The 17,637-nt window shown below is 48.0% G+C and overlaps 1 protein-coding gene across 2 annotated transcripts; it reads left to right on the top strand.

The window, feature by feature from the left end:
- The first annotated feature begins 6,419 nt into the window (after window positions 1–6,419).
- LOC130265559 (uncharacterized) lies at window positions 6,420–13,582 on the top strand. Of its 2 annotated transcripts, XM_056514713.1 has the most exons (7): window positions 6,420–6,626; window positions 7,012–7,049; window positions 7,481–7,606; window positions 10,407–10,511; window positions 11,453–11,599; window positions 12,387–12,530; window positions 12,953–13,582. In XM_056514713.1, exons 1-7 carry the CDS (start codon window positions 6,548–6,550, stop codon window positions 13,112–13,114), a joined length of 801 nt encoding a protein of 266 aa, XP_056370688.1. In that variant the 5' UTR covers window positions 6,420–6,547; the 3' UTR covers window positions 13,115–13,582. The 2 variants fall into 2 exon arrangements, with proteins under 2 accessions (XP_056370688.1, XP_056370689.1); XM_056514714.1 differs by lacking the exon at window positions 10,407–10,511.
- Window positions 13,583–17,637: the final 4,055 nt, after the last annotated feature.

The raw sequence follows: 17,637 nt of genomic DNA, 5'->3' as shown, positions 1-17,637 counted from the left end.
GGATCTGGGGGCTCTCCTCTGTTGGGCATGCTGGGAATCCCTGAGACAGTGTCCCTGCCCTGGCCAGGAGCAGAGGGGCTGCAGATGCTGCCCTGGGCAGACCGATCTGCCACTGCTGCCTGCTCTGGCTCCTCCGGGGGCTCGTCCCACTCTGCAGGGTCAGGCACGGCTTGGGGACAGCTGTGGCTCCCTTGGAGGCTGGGCTGTGACATTCCAGCTTCCTGCTCCACGTTGAAGCTTGCAGGGCCAGGGGCAGGAGTCCTCTCCTGGAGCTAGTGCAGCTGGAGGCGCTGGAGCTGGTGTGGCACAGGCCTGGTGTCCCTGTGCCGTGATGGAAGCACAGCAGCTCTGCCTCCTCGCTGCGCTGCCCACCATGGCGCCGATGGAGCCGTGCACAGCAGAGCTGTGTGCCCGCTGAGGAGAGGCTGCAGCAGCTCCAGCCAGGCCTCTGCATCCGGACACGGCACAAAGGCTGGGCAGGATGGAGCCTCTGCAGCCTCTGCCCTCCGCCACTGGTCCCCATAGATTTCTGCCAGCCTCTGGCACAGCCGGGGCCGCACAGGATCCGGGAGGTGCTGCTGTTGTTGGAACAGTCCTGCCCACACCTCGGGCTGGAGGCCACCCACAGGCTCTGGCCCTACAACCCCCTGCTCAGAAAACCTGGCAGTCTCTACCGTGTGCTGCAGAGTGGGCACGAGGGATTTTTCTTTGCCCACCGCAGGATGCAGCCCAGGCAGAGCTGGTTGTGGCAGGGCAGAGCAGCAGCTGCATCATTCTGAGTGTCCTGGCAGATGAGGAAGCTCCACTCTGTCCGTGTGGCCATGTCTGCCTGTCACAGGAGGAGGGGAGAGATGAGGACCAGCCATGCTTGGCAGGAGTCAAAGACCAATCCAGTCTGAACCCAGGCTCAGCTGGCACCAAAATCCAAGCAGAGAAGAATGAGACCTCATATCCATCCTCCAGTGATGTCACAATCTGCCACTCAGTGATGCCACAGAGGGACATCTAGCACCTGAATATAAACAGAGAGGAATGCAAGGTCACAAATGACTCCCTGGTGACATCATCAGCCAGCAGTGTCATCTCCACCATCCAGTGATGTCACAATGGGACACCCATACCTTCCTTTCTCACACCTGGGCACACAGGTCTGGGACTGCTGGCAGACATTGCCATGGACACAGATATGGGAAGGGCACCAGGGGCCAGCAGCCAGGCTGGGTCAGTGCCCTGGAAAGTCCCCATTGCCCTGTGCTCCTGGGTGGCCTCAGGCCCAGGGGCTTGGCAGGACTTATCATTGAAAATGGCATCTTCCAGACCCTGTCTGGCCCTGGCTGAGACAGAGGCAGGAGGGAATATACTGGGACTGGCAGTGGCTGGCAGGGGCCGTGGAGAGCAGCATCCTGCCCAGCCCTGTGGCAGAGATGCAGGAAGAAGCCAGCACACTGGAGACCACCCCACCAGGGCTCCCAGCAAACCCCCTTCTGTGCCTGTCCCTGCAGGGCTGGACCAGCCCCAGGAGGAGAGGATTTTCTCCAGTTTCAGGATTATCTAGAGTTGACCACAGGCAAGATGGAAAAACAAATAAAAGGAAAGCAAAGGATAGTACAAGTTGGTATCTACTAATGAGGCTTTGCTTACGCTCCTCCAGTCTCCAGTGTCTTTAAAAAACCACTTCTTTCATGCCATCAAGTCAGTTATTTCCATATCTAACTAACTCAATAACCAGTTAACCATTTACCAACTTAACAGCTCTCAGAACAAAATGACATTCAACCAAGTTATGATATCAAAGTTAATCATAGTCAAAGGTTTCAGCTACTTTTCACATTACACAGGAAACCATGCCCCTTAGTCCTGTTAAAAAATCTGCTCGAAGCTGCAACTTTGGATTGAGCATGTGCCAAATTTATCCAATGTGTACTGGATATATTCAATGGACAATAAGAAGAAAAGGTATATATGAAATAAACCTGGTTAAAAGATGCATTACATCAGATATGTACCAGTAATGCTTTCTGAAAGACTAAATTTGCTGCTGCAATAATTCTGAAGTTCATCACTTGCCTACAATTTTCCATTCTTAAAATGTAAAATTGTACTACTCTCAAAAGTAAGAACCTTCCTCAGGCTGCTAAGTAAAAAGAGGTTTGCAACACATAACTTCAAACAAGAAGTGTTTCTCTAACCTTGTACAAAACTTAGGAAAAATTATCTCTTCTTGCAAAATTCCCATTCCTGTACACACCCAAGCCAATTGTGCCTAAGCAATCATAATCACTCATACTATGACTGTGTCCTACTATACTACAAACTACATATTATTTAATGTCAGTAACTTCACTTTATAAGCTAAACTAAAACTTTAAGATTTCCCATTGGAAATCAAAGTGCATTCAACAGCATTTCAGAGACTAAAAGGTGTTAAAAATACTACAAATATATAAAACTGCAGTCCTAATCAGCATGTAAACATAGTAAAATATCATGATCATGATAGTTACATTTTTCCACTCTAATACTTTCCTGAAGTTTGGCATAGGTACCAGGTAACCAGGCTGGGCTGGGGGTGTCCCTGCAGGGCCCCGAGGGCTGCAGGCACTGCCTGGCCAGAGCAGGAGCATTGCTGTCCCCAGTCAGCTGAATGCCAGCACAAGGCACCAGCCCTGGGCAGGAGCCAGCGTGGGGCCCTTCCTGCAGGAGGACAGATCGGGCCCTGCTGGGTAACTTTCATTTTGGTCACTTCTGTTGAAATGTTAGGAAAGGTCACAATGAAACTTTTCCCAGCCGTTTCCCTCTGGTTTACCCCTCTGCCAGCCCAAGCTCTGTGCTGCAGGTGGCCTGGGTGTGTGCAGAGCAATGCAGCCCCACAAACCCCTCGGTTTTCCCACACGTGGTCACAACCTGTCCCCAGGTGTGCCCAGCTGTGGCAGCACAAAGAGCCGCAGCGCAGTGGGCGCCGTGCCCTGCCCAGCCGGGGCTCTGTGCACGGAGCAGCAGCAGCGCCAGCACCTTTCAACCCGCTCCTGCCTTGGCTTCACCTGCCAGACAGAAGCCTCTGGGCCATTCTCTGACCCCAGCAGTCACCACTGGCTGCATTCCCTGGTTGCTCTCAGTTGCACCTCAAAGCAGGTTTTGTGGGTTCTGAGTTCCAACTTTCAGGCTGGAGCACCAAGCCGTGTTGTTCCTCATGAGCGTCTGTTCTCTGTCCATGCCAGTGTGCTTGGAGCAACCACATTTGCTAAGAAGTAGGACACAGAAAGCAGAGAATAAAAATGACTTGGAAACTCTTCGGTGAGAGTTGGCTGCTAGAGCTTTCAGTTTCCGTCTTTTGAAGAAATAATTGCATTTTCTGAATGGAGGATGAAGTGTGTTTAGCAGGGCTTTGTGGAGTATTTTTTGTGTTTGAAACCAATTCCTGATCCTTGACCTAGAAGAAAATATGGTCACCCTCTGAAAAGTTAAATCTTGGAGATGATGAAATTAAGAAGTAGGAAAAGGGATGCCTGTAAATCCAAAGAAGTAGATAGGTCCAAGCATCTAGTCAAGCATTTCTTATGAACTCTCCTGCCTTTCAGTCAGACACACACACAGAATTTGCATTAGGACAATACGCAGCCTCCCAGATTTCACAGCCTGAGTTCAGCCAGCTGCTCTCTCCACTGCCCTTTGTGGGCTCATGCACTCGTGTTGGGTGTTGATGCTGGCCACACTTCACTGCACCCACAAAAAAAATCATTTGCTTTTTCTCCTCTGTTATAATTGAGCAGAGGAGGGGGAAATACAATTTTAAAAAGCTAATGAGGTGAGATAAGGATTAGAAGAAAATATTTTTAAGCCAAAATAGGCTCAAAACTTTAAAAGGCAGAAAGAAAAATTTATTAGCAGTATCAAAAGAGGATACTGAGAATTAAAAAAGCCTTTAGAACACCTTTTGCCTCCCCACCCGCCCAGACTTTTTTTTTTCTTCCGGCTGACAGCGCAGGGAGAAAAAACATGGGAATTTTTAGTCAGTTTGTTACTTCTAAAAATAATTTACAGAGAGGAATCTCTTTTGCTATGGAGTCTTTCCCATGGGAGACAGTTCTCTGTGAACTTTTTCAATGTGGTTTGTCACAAGTCCTGCCCAAATCTCCTGCAACATAAAGTACCTCCCATGGGCAAAGAAGTGTTCCCACAACTGCCGGTTTTTGTGAGCCCCTTAGTTCATGGGGTGTTATTTTAAGGATCTGTTCTAGTATTAAAGCAAGGGTCTTTTTCTCCTATCTCTGGAAGCAAGGGTGCTCTCTCTCTCTGTTCAAACCTCTCACCAGACCACAACTTCTCAGCATCCACATGCTCCAGCATGAGTACTTTTTTCTCATGGGTGAAGTCGGAATCCCCCCCTTACCTAATGAATTAAAGAGATATAGTTTGTTGTATTATAATCCTCACCATGGTTTGCAGGAGAATTTCAGCTGGGACACTCAGAGCACCTTCTCCTCCCCCTCCCTTCTTTGCACTGACCTTAGTGTCACTGTGCTGCTCTTTTCACGTGTTTTCACCTTTTCCTTTTCTCTGACTCGGGAGAGAATCAGTGTTCATAGGTTCGTTTGTTCTCAAGTTCTGTCAACTGAAACAGCTTTTATAGAGTTCTGCAGTGCTATAAGGTTTATTTTGTCTGGGCTCCACATCAGGGAATTGATGCCTAGAGGAGCTGAAGCAAAGGCTACACAAAGTTAAGGGGAATAAAATGGGTATTTATTGAGAGGCCTTCAAAGGCCACACCCTGGCAGTACCAGTGCCTGGATGGCTCCAAGGTGGAAGCAAAAGAGGGCCTGGTCACATGAACTCACATCTTTATAGATTTTAGTCCATTTGCATACAGGAGTCAAGCATCCAATTAATAGTCTCAAAGTCTGAAGTTCCATCCTCCTTGCTTGCTTGCTGGCCACCCTCCTCTTTTCACGTTGTTTATGCTTAGGGCCTGAAGTTTGAAGAAACAGCCCTTGAATCCCCAGCTGGGATCATCACCACCCAAGCACAATGGAAAAGCACATCCAAGCAGAACAGAAAATCTTTGAACTTAAGGCATCAGAATCACTTGTCACTCTTCTGGCTGTTGGTCATGTTGTCTCCACAGGCATGGCACAAGCTTTTACCAGATTTTTTTACCAGCTTTGCTTATTGGCTTAGCAGTGTGCCTATTCTCAGAGCTAGGCAGTGATTGGTTTCACTAGGCAGGGAGAAAGCTTTTGACAGCTCCTCACAGAAATATCATTCCCATGGCAAGCTTCTTCCCCCCTCATCAAAAATTGACCCCTGCAAAACCAACAAAACAGGCCAGTGGTGGTCCTGGGGCTGGGGAACCTGGAGGCTTGGAGAAAACTTGACAAGCTTGTGTGGAGGCATTAAAAAATCTAACATGGCTTCATATTTAGACACACAGCTAAAGCCCAGATCTTTTTCTATTCTTTTTCTTTTTTAATTGAGAAAGAAAGTTGCAGGTGATGGGGTCTCTCTACCACATCTATGGGGTCCCTGCCTTGTAGCTCCCAATTTTGATGGAAGTTACTTACTTGGTCCCACTGGCTTCCTCCTCCCACCACCTTCTACACCTTCCCACACTCTTTTGTAACTTCCTTCTTCTCTTTCCTTATGACCATCCCAGCCCCATCTCTGTGGCTCACAGAGCCCAGGGGAGCCCAGGGGAGCTCCAGGGGTGATGCACAGATGTTTCTTTGAGATGCCCCAGCAGTACAGCAGCAGACTGATGTGTGTGCAGCAGGTTTGGTCCAGGAAGAGGCATTCTTGGGTTTAGTCAGAAGCATCAGTGGCCAAAGGTCTGATTTCCTTTGGTTTAGTCCCATCTCAGTACTCACTTGTAGTACAGCCATTGCAATGTGTGAATGATACACAGTCCCCAGACGTGGAATATCCAGAAACATTTATTAGAAGTGTACACAGCTTTTGTAATATTTTCACTATTGGGTTAGAATAGCATGAGCCTGGATAGCCAATAGTATAAATGTTCAGATGACTGCTAACCAATAATATACATGATTGATTCCCTATTAGCAACATCAGGATTTTCTCCTGAAGACAAGTGCTTGTGTAATAATTTCTGCAAACTACATTTTAGAAACTTTGTTACATCCATCCTGCCCTCACTGCTCTTAGAAGTTCTCTTCCTTTTCTGTCTCCACATCACTCCTGGATACCTTGAACAACAGGGTTTGTCCCACCAGGGGAGTTTGTGCTGCTTTATGATGCAGGAGAACTTCCCAGGCTAACTTGTGTTTGCTGGAGGGAAGGTTGGGCTGCTTTGCATAAAGTCATAGACCAATGCAGAACGTTTGCTTTGTGATGTCAGGGCAGGGTTGCCACGTTGTTGTGGTGACATCAGAAGCTGCCTTGGTGCACAAAGGGCCTCAGGGCCAGAGCAGCTCTTGGGCATTCTCAGGACAGGAACATCCTCCTGATTGTCAGTGGGCAGCTATGCTCTGACAAGAGCCTTGTTTGCTCTTGTGCTTCAACACAGTCTGAAAACTTGCACAAGAGTGTTACAATGATTGAGGAACTCGTTGCTGCAGTTTGCACTCTTTATGGCATTGGTTATTCAGGATATTACCTGACTAACTTGGCATGTAAGTAGAGATTTTCCTTGGGTGTAACCTAACCTGGCTTTTGTTTGTCTTCCTGCTCTTTCCTAGTGCTGGTTGATTTTGAAACAGAAAGAGCATTAGGATGCCACTGGTTTGGTCAAGCTCCTGTCAACAGGTTCCACCAAAATGGGGTGTCTGTAGCCAGCATTGTGCTGAGGGCAGCATTTGCAAGGGAACCTGCAGGGGTTGCATTCCCTCCATGGGAGAGTCTGTGGCAGCAGAGTCTGACATTTCCTCAGTCTGCCAGATCAAGCAGGACAACTTTGAAAATGCAAACTGGGAGACCTTCTCAGAAGGCCTTCTGAAAACAATACGGTTCTCTCCAGTTTTCTCAAAGAATTTGGTTCATTTTCCCTGCCCACTACAGGTCACCTGAGACGTGTGTTCAGAGATGCTGCTCGTGAGGTGAGTGAGAAAAGAACTTTTGATGTTCCTTGTATTTAAGAATTGTGAAGCAAGCTGTGAGCTTGGCCTGTGGCAGTAGAGTGTGGATGGCTAGCTGGGTAGGCTAAGAGAAAATCCATTTCCATGTGTGCAGCAGCAAATGCAAAGGCATTGCTGCAATTTCCTAATTTTTCATTTCAGAGATTTAAAGAACTCAGAGCTCAGTTTTCAGAGAGAACATTGTTGCTGATAGTAGCCAGGGTGAATTATCTGATTCAGAGCAATTTTCTGTACTGTTGAATCAGCACATTTTAATTTTGTCAGAATGATTTAGAATCCCATTGCTGTAAAAGTCTGATTTGTCCTTAGTAGACCTGGTTGTAGAGCTGAACAGAAAGAAGGTTATAAATGATAGGTAACTCCCTGTTCCTCATGCTACTGTCTGTCCACAGAGCACAGAACCAACAGCAGACTCTCCTCTGGTTCCCACTGCTCCTGGAGAAGAGGCCAAAGATGAGGCCAAAGAGGAGCACAAGCCTCCAGCCGTGGTCACAGCACAGCCTGAATATTCCGAGCTGGTAAGTCAGTTCTGGCTGGTGCTGTCTTTAGTGCAAGACAGGGCTGCAAGTTTCTGACCAGGCAGCAGTTGCTGTCGGTGGCTGAGGATGCTGAGTGCTGGAGACCTGCCAGGACCTGGCAATTCCCCGTGCCAGTGAGATCTGGAAACAGGGCTTGGATCTGTCATGTTGAGGGACCAAAGAGATGCTGCCTCTGGGTGAGCATCTGGCTCCTTGGCTCAGTGTAGCTCTGTCTCTTGGCTTCTGCAGTGCTATGGCCAAAGGCACATGTGGTAGCGCTGGAGATCACAGGTCCTTGTTTGTTTATTTTCACTTTCTGGAAGATTTATTTTGGTGATCATGGAACTGTTCCTCAGTTTTCTTGAGTAATTCTTCACCATTCTGTGTCTTTTGGCCTTCCTGTCTTTTGGCTTTTAATAAGTGTAAAGAGATGATTGTGTTGTCCATTAATCTATTGGGGGCCATTCTTGTCCCTTGTGGAAAAAGAAACAAAGTGCATACTTCTGAACTCTTCTTCTAAGGCAAAAAACTAGAAGAGACAAGTCTCTGGAGATACATTTTGTGGTGAAGTCTGCAGCTTTGAAAGCTGCATTGGAGCCGCAAGTAGGGGTGAAGATGCAAGTCCTTCACTGCTGTCTTATATTAATAAGAACAGCAAAGACACATTGAAATTCCAGATGCTGTATTTTAAATCAAATGTGCAACTTTGTGTTTGGGGAGATTCCTGGGACAAAAGGAGCCAGGGGTGCCAACCAACAGCAGCTGAACATGAGGCAGCGTGTGCCCAGGGGGCCAAGAAGGCCAAGGGCATCCTGGCCTGTGTCAGCAATAGTGGGGCAGCAGGAGCAGGGCAGTGAGCTGTGCCCTGTGCTGGCACCGCTGCGGCCGCTGCTCGAGTGCTGTGTCCAGTTCTGGCCCCTCTGGAGCAGAAAGACACTGAGGGGCTGGAGCGTGTCCAGAGAAGGGCAAGGGAGCTGGGGAGGGTGGGAGCACAAGCCCAAGGAGGAGGTGCTGAGGGAGCTTTAGCCTGGGGAAAGGGAGGCTCATGAGGGACATTCCAGGCACACTTCCAGAAATGCCTGCCTGACAGTGCTCCCCACAAGGGCTGTTCCTGTGCCAAGCATCCCCTCACTGCATCCAGATGCTTTAGGCACTGGAGTAGGTGACTCTGATCATTTGGTGTGTTGTGTTGTTGGGCTGCTAGGAGGAGAAGACTTGTTTATTTTCTTCCTCTGGCAAGCAAACGTGCTTTTGCTCAACATTTTCCTGCACGACAAGACGCAGTTTGGGGCAGGGACGTTGGTGCAGAAGGAGCTGTTCTGATGCCAGGCCTGCCAGTAGGACCTTGCACATCACTTCCATTTTAACAGCACCCTTACCTTTTGGCAGCCTCAGGGATCAGCAATTGTCAAATAATGCAATCAGGATTGTATTTGGGAATTGGGCAGGAAATCAACACCCTTGAATTGCATCTGGTCCTCAGAGATCAGAGGAGCTGGGAAGGGCTGGGCTTCATTTCTGGTTACACTTTAGCACTGTCAATGTGAGTGTGACCAAGAGAAGAGCTTGCCTGAGCACAGATGCACAAAGAGTGCAGTTCCCAGTTCTGTGCTCTGGGTCTGATCTCTTTCCATAAGGACCTACGTGCTCCAGATTCCCCAAGAGTGTGGTTTATTGAGGGAACAGGTGAGCAAGTTCAGGATTGCTGCTGACTGGGGCACTGGCTGCTGAGTGTTGATGTGTTTCATAACAGAAAGCATTGTAACAGAAATTACTTAAGTGAGATCTGTCTATCTATCTGTCTGTCTGTCTGTCTGTCTATCTAATTATGTAACATTTATAAATTGATTCTTCTTGGCTCTGGTCAGAGGCAGGTGGAGGTGCAAAGCTCACCTAAAGGCATCCCTTCAGGAGAAGAGACATGTTCTATCAATTTATCCCAAGCAGGCAGAGATATTTCCCCTCCAGAAATGGTTGCTTTCTCCCCTCAGAGTTCTTTTCTTCCTCCAGCCTCTTCTGACTTGAACTCCCCAGTTTATTCTTTAAATTTCTCCCAGTCCTAGTGATGTGGAACAATTCCATGCTTTAGGTGATGTTTGGTGACTCTGGTCATACATGCATTACATGGCACATGATTTTCTTCCCTGGTGTCCCTAGGGGTGTGTAAGTTCATTTGCTGATGGGGCCTTATGAGGATCTCTGTTACTGCTGGTCTGAATTCTCAGTTGACAACGGAGGAAGAATAAACACCTTGGTCTTCCTCCATTATACTGAGGTGGCTGTAGAGGCTCTCTGACCTCCATCAGAGGATCTTTACATGCATCCTTATCTCCTGAATGAGCAGGATTTCTAACAAGGGTCTAGATGTCAGAAAGGCAGGAATGGTGGTGTAGGCCTGAAGAGAACATGAATTCCAGAAGTGTCTCTCACAGGAAAGTGAGCCCACACTGGAAGCCACCTGCAGAGCCAGGATGGAGCTGTGGGACAGGGCTGGGGGTCAGTCACAATGGAAAGACAAAGGGGACACAGCAGAAGTGGAGGGAGGCCCTCAGCAGAGCCTTGAGAAATGCCACCCCTTCCCTGTCAGCTGCCTGAGAGGCTGTTGGAGCTTCAGTCCCAGATGGACCCTGATTGTACTGCCAGTGTCACTTTGGAATCTGTGCCTCCCCATGGGCAGAGAATGACCCAGGAGAGCAGCAGCACAGTGCTTTGGGAACGTGTGAGCCCATCACTCTTAGAGACTTGGCCCACAAATGCTGTCTGGGAAGGTGAAGCCCATCTTCTCTTGCTCTCTGTGCAGGCCCTTCTGGAGAGAGACCATAAACAGATTGCTTTAGCAGAAGTGCTGTGCCAGACTCAGGGAGAGCTGAGGCAGCAGGTGGAGGAGCAACAGGAGAATGGCCAGGTAGGCCTGGCTCAAAGGGTGACAGAGTGAGGGGCAGGAACAGGGGCATAAAACAGAGCTCTTGCCAGTGAGGAGGCCAGCAGTCCCACAGGCACTGAAAGCACAGAGCCTTGTAATCCACAGAGACCAGCACTGGGATGGGAGGGTTACAATGGAAGCAGAGGCGGGTAGTGTTATATGTAATAAAATGATCAAGCCGAATTAAGAATAATCAAAAGAAAATATTTTTATTTCATGACCAAAATACAGTCTTAGACAGCCACAATCGAAATAGGGCAGCCCCGAGCCCGGGATCGGCACCGGGTAAACACAGTGATCCGAACTCCATCGCTCCGGATCCCACAATGTTCACAAACCTCACCTCGGCTGGGCTGGTTTTAGACAATTTTTTTCCACCTGGGGCCGAGGTTCTTCTTTCCTTTCCTTGTTTCACATTTTCATGTGGTTTTCTTTCTCTGGGCTGGATTGGACAAAACCATTTCTGGGAAGCGATGAATGTCGATGAGATGAACACTAATGTTAGTTTACAGCAATCCAGTACTGAGATTATTTCCCCTGATGACTCTGGTTATCTTGATAGGTGATACTTATCAAGTGTTCATCGCTTGTGTGTGTGTTTCCTGGACTGTCTCTGAAAGAGCCCATCTCCACTTGAGCTACTTCTGTTAACTTGCTAATTTAGATCTCTTTTCTTTGTTGCCAGCTCTGGTTTCACAGTCCTGTTAAGCCACCCAGCTGCCTGTGTTCTAAAGATTTCTATTTTTTTATACAAGCGTGTTTTTTCCACATAAATTTCACACAAACGTGAATTATTTTAAAATATATATTTCAATGGGGAAGCAGAAAGAAGTGGCTGAATGAATTTGATTTTAAGGCTGAAAGAAGGAAAAGCTGAACCTGGTGGCAGCTCCCTGTGACTTGCTCTGCATTTGTGTGTACAGAACATCAAGGGAGAGCCACAAGCAGAGCTGCCCAAAGTTCAGATTGGTATCATGACAGTGAAGAGGAGGAAGAAGGAAGACGTGAGAATAATTCAATATCACCGGAGTCTCCATCGACAGAGGGGTGATCAAGAAAACCAGGTGAAGGTAAGAGTGGCAGACACTCCACTCATGAAACTTTCTGTCTCTTGTTCTTGAGGGCTGGCTTTTCTTCTCCTTGTTACATGTGAACTTTTTCCCATTGACTTGCTAAGAAGCACTGAATAGCCAAGTACTTGAGACAGGAGAGGGGAAACTCCTCTGGTTTTCGGGAGTTTTTCTCTCAGAGGGATACACATACCGGACAGGGGCTGGAGCAGTTGTGGATCTTTTTGCTCTGGCTCTTTGGCATCGGGGAGGGACGGCCAGGCTGTCTCTTACTGTGGGGAGAAACCCCTGGCACCTGAGGGACCTATCACCGTCTGCTGGTGTGCTCCTGGAATCCTGAACTTGGCCTCTCCCTGCCCTGCTCAGAGCCGGGCCCTGCTGGCCCAAGGCCGCCGTTTGTTCACTATTGCTCTGGGATTCTCCACGCGGTGGCCGCACCCTCCCGCCTGCCCGAGACATTCTGCAGCTCCCACCATCCACCACCCTGGGATTTCCTGCTCATTCCTGCTGTGACAGTAACTGCACCAAAGGGGAAAGTGCCCACGGCCCAGAGGACTGTTACTGGGTCCTGGTTCTGTTTGTTATGAATTCCAGAGTTGTTTTGTTTGCCTTGTTATTCATACTAGTAAAGAACTGTAATTCCTATGCCCATATCTTTGCCTAAGAGCCCCTTAATTTCAAAATCAGAATAATCAGAGGGAGAGGGTTTACATTCTCCAGTCCAGGGGAGGTCCTGCCTTCCCTAGCAAACACCTGTTTTTCAAATCGAGACACTTGTTCTTTACAGAACTTTAATGAGAAGCTGCCCGCAGAGCTGCAGGAAGCTGAGGCTCAGCTCAAGGCAAGGGAGAAGTGTCTGGAGGAAGAAATGAAAATCGTCAAAAAGAAAATTCATCCTCTCCTTAGGAAGCAAGAGGCTCTAGAAAAACGAGTGAGTGAAAGAGTGATAGCCACTGCAGTCACCAAAGTGGTGCTTTCTGCCCTCCTTGCCTTTCCTCTGCAGAGCAGTGGGGCTGGGGTGATGCCTCTGAGTGCCATCCTGCTTTGGTCCCTATGACAGCTGCTCTTAAGAACACTTCCTGGGCTGCTGAATCTCAGCTGCTGCCCTGGACAGTAGAAGTAGTCCTTTGGCCTCTTGGCCAGCAGTCATCCAAATGGATTCCTGATGGCCTGTTCCTGCTCTCCTCGTTTCTTGAGGTGTTTTGCAGGTGAACATGGTAACCCAGATGAACCTTGAAACAAGCTGTCTGTATCTGTTGTGAATCTGGTCCTCTCCCTTTCCTCACAGTCAATGACTCTTGGCTGACAGGGACAAGCTATGGTCTCTGACTGCTTTGTTCTGCTTGACTTGAGGTCAAAGAGTTGACATCTCACCCGCCAGCCTGCGAAGACTTCCAGGAAATGACTGGAAACAAAGAGACCCGTGGTCAGCGTGAGGCAGGGGAGCTGTCCCAGTCGGATATGCCGCAGGTTTGGAACGTCCTGAAGATGCTGCAGGAAAAGAGAACTCAGTGAGAAGAGGCAGAACACTTGAACAAGGAGCTGCAGTGATTATTGTGTGCTGTCTTTGCCTTGAGAATAAAGAGCATGGTCTTCCTGAGAAGGTAGCTGGAATGCATTCAAGGGGAAGAAAGTGATTTGACGAGGCTCTTGAGCATCAGAGGAGAATTTGAGGAATGGAATGTTCCCCAAATGACCACCAGAGACCCTCAAGAGACCTCTATTCTCCTGCCAATAACTTCTGAGAAGTGATTGAAATATGTCAAATAATTTTGGGGAATGAGCCTGTGAGTTTCAGCAAAGTAATGAGTGTGTCTTAGTTCCATGGATAGAAACTACTAGTGAGATTTCTGAGTGAGCTCGTGTTAGAAAAGTGATTCCCCAAGCACCCAGCACTGAAATAAAATAATGCCTCCTTTCTCACACTCACCGGGCAGTGGTGATCGGGCCTCTGCTGTGTAACTTTCATTGTAGTCACTGCTATTGAAAGCTGAAAATTAAACCTTTTCCAGCCGTTCCCTCTGGTTTATCTTTTAGGGTCCCAAAGTTCTGTGCTGCAGGTGGCCTGAGTGTGTGCAGAGCAATGCAGCCCCCACAAACCCCTCGGTTTTCCCACACATGGTCATAACCTGTCCCAGGTGTGCCCAGCTGTGGCAGCACAAAGAGCCGCAGCGCAGTGGGCGCCGTGCCCTGCCCAGCCGGGGCTCTGTGCACGGAGCAGCAGCAGCGCCAGCACCTTTCAACCCGCTCCTGCCTTGGCTTCACCTGGCAGACAGAAGCCTCTGGGAATCAGCACCGCCAGTCACGTTCCCTGCTTGGAGCAGCTCCTGCTGGAGGGCAGATCCTGCCAGTTTGACTGCTTCCAAATAGGAATAAAGGCAGAGGTAGAGACGCACATACAGAAAAGCCCTGGGCTTGTCCAAATAGACAAATGTATGAAGAAATGTGTTAGGAATTATTTCAGCTGTTATGCCAATATTGCCTTCTCTCCTGCCCTTTTCTCTCTTCACATTTCCTTTCCTTTTCCCTTTCACATTTCTACCAGTTCCCACTCACAATTCTCACAGTTTTCTGCTCATGTTTCCCTCCCAAATTTTGCTCATTTCCCCCACCCTTTTCTGGTCACTTTCTTCACATTTTCATCTCACATTTCCACACTGTCCCACTCATTTCCTCTTGTTTTTCTTCCCTCATATTTCTCACAATTTTCCCCTCACATATCCTGCTCTTTGGTTTCTTTCTCATGTTTCTTTCCTTTTCTCAGTCATGTTTCTCAAAGTTTTCTCCTCATGTCTCTCACTTCCCCCCTCATGTTTCCCACTCTTTTCCCCTCACATTTCTCACACTTTTCCCTTCACATTTATCATTCTTTCCTCTCACGTTCCTTACAGTTTCTCTCTCACATTTTGTGTCCTTTTTTCACTCATTGTTTCTGCCTTCTTCTGCCCTCAGGTTTCTCACTCTTTCCCGCTCAGGATTCTCACAATGTCCCCATTGCATTTTCTGCCTCTTTCTCTCTCTTTGCCAATAAAGTTTCTCATTCTCTTCCCCTCACATTTCCCTCAATTCTCCCCGCTATGATTCTCATGCTTTTCCATTCACGTTTCACAGAATTTTCCCATCCTATTTCCTGCCCTTTTCTCCTCTAACCTTCCTCTCCTATTTTCATTCACATTTCTCACCATTTCCCCCTCAGTTTTATCACCCTTTTCCACTCAGGTTTCCTACCCTTTTCTTCCCTCACACTTCTCTCCTACTCCCACTCACATTTCTCACACTTGCCACCTCAAGTTTTCTGTCTTTTCCCCCCTCACATTTCTTCACCCACTGGTTCCTGTCCATGACTGTTTCTCTTTAATAGTTGATGGGCTTGTCTTCTTTTATTCCTTCAATCCCCTACTCAAAACAATGGGTGCCAGAGCAGTGGTCCAAGAAGCCCCTGCCTCTGCTACTGAACACAAAGTCTGTGCTGAACTTTGAGAACCTCATTAAGAAAAACCTAAACCACAATGGACTTCGTGCTGCAGTTTTGGTTTATATTTCAATTTTACAGAGTCTTCATAGTGCTCTAAATTAATAGGTTATCCTGGGGGATACACATTGCAGGTGAGTATCCGCTGCACAGTCCGCGTCAAGTAGATCCCATCTCCGTCTTCATCAACACACAGTCACTATGGCTCCAGCATGGACGAAACAGGCTGTGATGGCTCTTTGTACCAATTGAAGTCCATCTGCACAGGAAATGCTTTTGACTCTTTTTTGGGTAGGGGAAAAGAAAAAAAAAGAGTTTTCTTTTAAAACATTTATACCTCTGAGTTTTGCCCTATTTTCACCTATTTGAATTGCCTTGACATCAAAATTCTGCCAGCTGACGTTACAAACTGGCTGGTGGACGTGTGTGTGTACAGACCAAAGGGTCCACACTGTGTCTGTCCCTGGCTGTCTGTTCATGTCCATTTAAGCAGAGGGCTGAAATGGGGATTCTGCCCACCCCACGCTGCTCCGGGGCTGGGGCTGGGCCAGCAGGGGCTGCAGAGCTCACTGGGAGGGACAGCCTCAGCCCCGGCCAACATCCTGTGTGTGGTGCCTCAGCCCCGGCCACCATCTTGTGTGTGGGGCCTCAGCCCCGGCAACCATCATGTGTCTCCACCAAGTTCAGCTCTGAAGGGAATGGGTTGCTGTTTTGCCGGCAGGCAAGCACTGAAGACAACAACATCAGCTTATGGAATATGTGTCATTCACTGAAGTGCAAAGCAGCAAAGAAATGCAAAAGGATAAGATAAGCAATGCACTGGATTATGACTACAAAACATTGCCTGTAGGGATCAAGAAGGATATATCACCAGCTACTCTAATACTTGACCATCATCCTGACTCACACATCCCCTGGGGTGTCCCTGGCACTGCAAAGGGTTGGAGATGCACTCCTACTAACTGGGAATTCCTATGCAGTTTGCCCACCTGCAGGTGAAGCTGCCAACATTGCTGGGAGAGGGCCCAGATTTTATACTATTGAATAAACAAGCCAATGTGACTGTGAGTATGGGGACATCTGGTTTCATCCTCCTCTTGGCTAGGGCTCAGGAAGGAATTGAGGGAGTTTACTTTGACCATATCACTTCAAGCAAAACCAGGTAGAGATATCTGATTTTGTGGCCTTGCCTGTCTTCTAAGTGTAGAAAGGTAAGCGCTTGTTTCACTAATAAGAGGATTCATATATATGCTGGTATGATCACGCATATTTTGTTAATAAGTGAATGCAAATATAATGTTTGGTTGGAAGGTTCATCTGGAGGTCAACTTTGGCTTAGGGCTTGTTGTTCAGGCCTTAGGACTTCACTGGAATTTTCCTTATGCAGGCAGTGATCCTGTCCCCTTTAGCTGCAATGGAATCCTCAGCTGTTCCCACAGGGATTGCTCAAGCTCTGGTTGTGCTGAGCTCCTTGTGACTGGAGCCATCAGTCTCTTGGATGAGCAGATTCTCTGTCACAGTGTCCAAAATTTTTCCCGGGATCCACCAAGGTAAGAGGGAAGTTCTCTGCAGCTCTGCCATGGAAATTGTCCTGCTGGGTGGCCTTTGCTGTGAGTCTCAAACACAGCAGCTCTCTGGCCATGTGGTGCTGCTGGCAGAGCTGGCTGCTGCCACTCAAGGCTCAGGGAGGCACCTGAGCTGCCTTGCTGCGCTGCCAAAACCATCTCAGTGCTCAGTGGCACCTCCTGACCCTCGTCTCAGTGAGAGTCCTGCTGGCAGGGTCAGAGCAGCGGCTCGTCGGGATCAGTGCTGCCCGTGCTGTGCACTCGCCCTGGCCCTGGCAGTCCTGGCTCTGCTGCCATGCACACACAGGGAATGGGAACTGCTGCCTGATGTTTCTTGCTGCTGCTGGAGACACCTTGATGGATGAGCTAGTGGGAGTATGGGCCATATTGGCCTGTGATGGAAAGGTCATGAAGGCAGAGGTGCAGATAGTCCTGTCAGTCCTATTTCTGCATGACTCTGGAAATCAAGGAATCTCTCTTGATCCTGTGAGACACTGAGTTTGCAAAGTAATGGTTTCTTTGTTATTGTTGTTGTTGTTGTTTTCTCTTTGGAAAGCATTCATGTTTAAGCCAGATGAGCCTCTCTCCAAACTGGCATCTCTGATCATTGCAGTGAATCAAGGGAGAGAGCTCAGGAGATGGTGACAACCATTTCAGGATGACTCTCTCCAGTTCAAGCTCTGAGTGGGACTCAGAATAAAAACTGTACCAAACCTCAACTCCATGGGAATGTTCCCTTCCTTGTTATCCTGTGAATAAGCTCTACAGTAACTTTCTGAAATGTACAATTTTTTTTAAGTTGGAAAGTGCTGTTTATGGTGATTTTGGTATGGTTAGGAATTGGAAAAGGGTCTCCTTCTGATGCCAAAATTATTTTTGCTTTTTCATTTCCTTCATATATATTCATAGATGTGTAGACTACTGTTGTATAGTTACATAGTTCCGAGGTAACTTCAGTACTTTTCATCCCCTGATAGGCAGAAAGACAAAACACATTCCAA

Source organism: Oenanthe melanoleuca, chromosome Z (genome assembly GCF_029582105.1).
Source record: "Oenanthe melanoleuca isolate GR-GAL-2019-014 chromosome Z, OMel1.0, whole genome shotgun sequence".
Lineage (NCBI taxonomy): Eukaryota > Metazoa > Chordata > Aves > Passeriformes > Muscicapidae > Oenanthe > Oenanthe melanoleuca.
Note: the sequence above shows the minus strand (reverse complement) of the source record. Positions and strands in the feature narration are given on the sequence as shown.

What these genes read in the sequence shown, in the direction of transcription:
- LOC130265559 (XM_056514713.1), top strand. Translation starts at nt 6,548, where the DNA reads ATGATTGAGGAACTCGTTGCTGCAGTTTGCACTCTTTATGGCATTGGT. An exon ending in AGCCTGAATATTCCGAGCTG is followed by an intron (nt 7,607 to 10,406) that starts GTAAGTCAGTTC and finishes CTCTCTGTGCAG; the next exon opens with GCCCTTCTGGAGAGAGACCA. An exon ending in AAGAGGCTCTAGAAAAACGA is followed by an intron (nt 12,531 to 12,952) that starts GTGAGTGAAAGA and finishes GCTTGACTTGAG; the next exon opens with GTCAAAGAGTTGACATCTCA.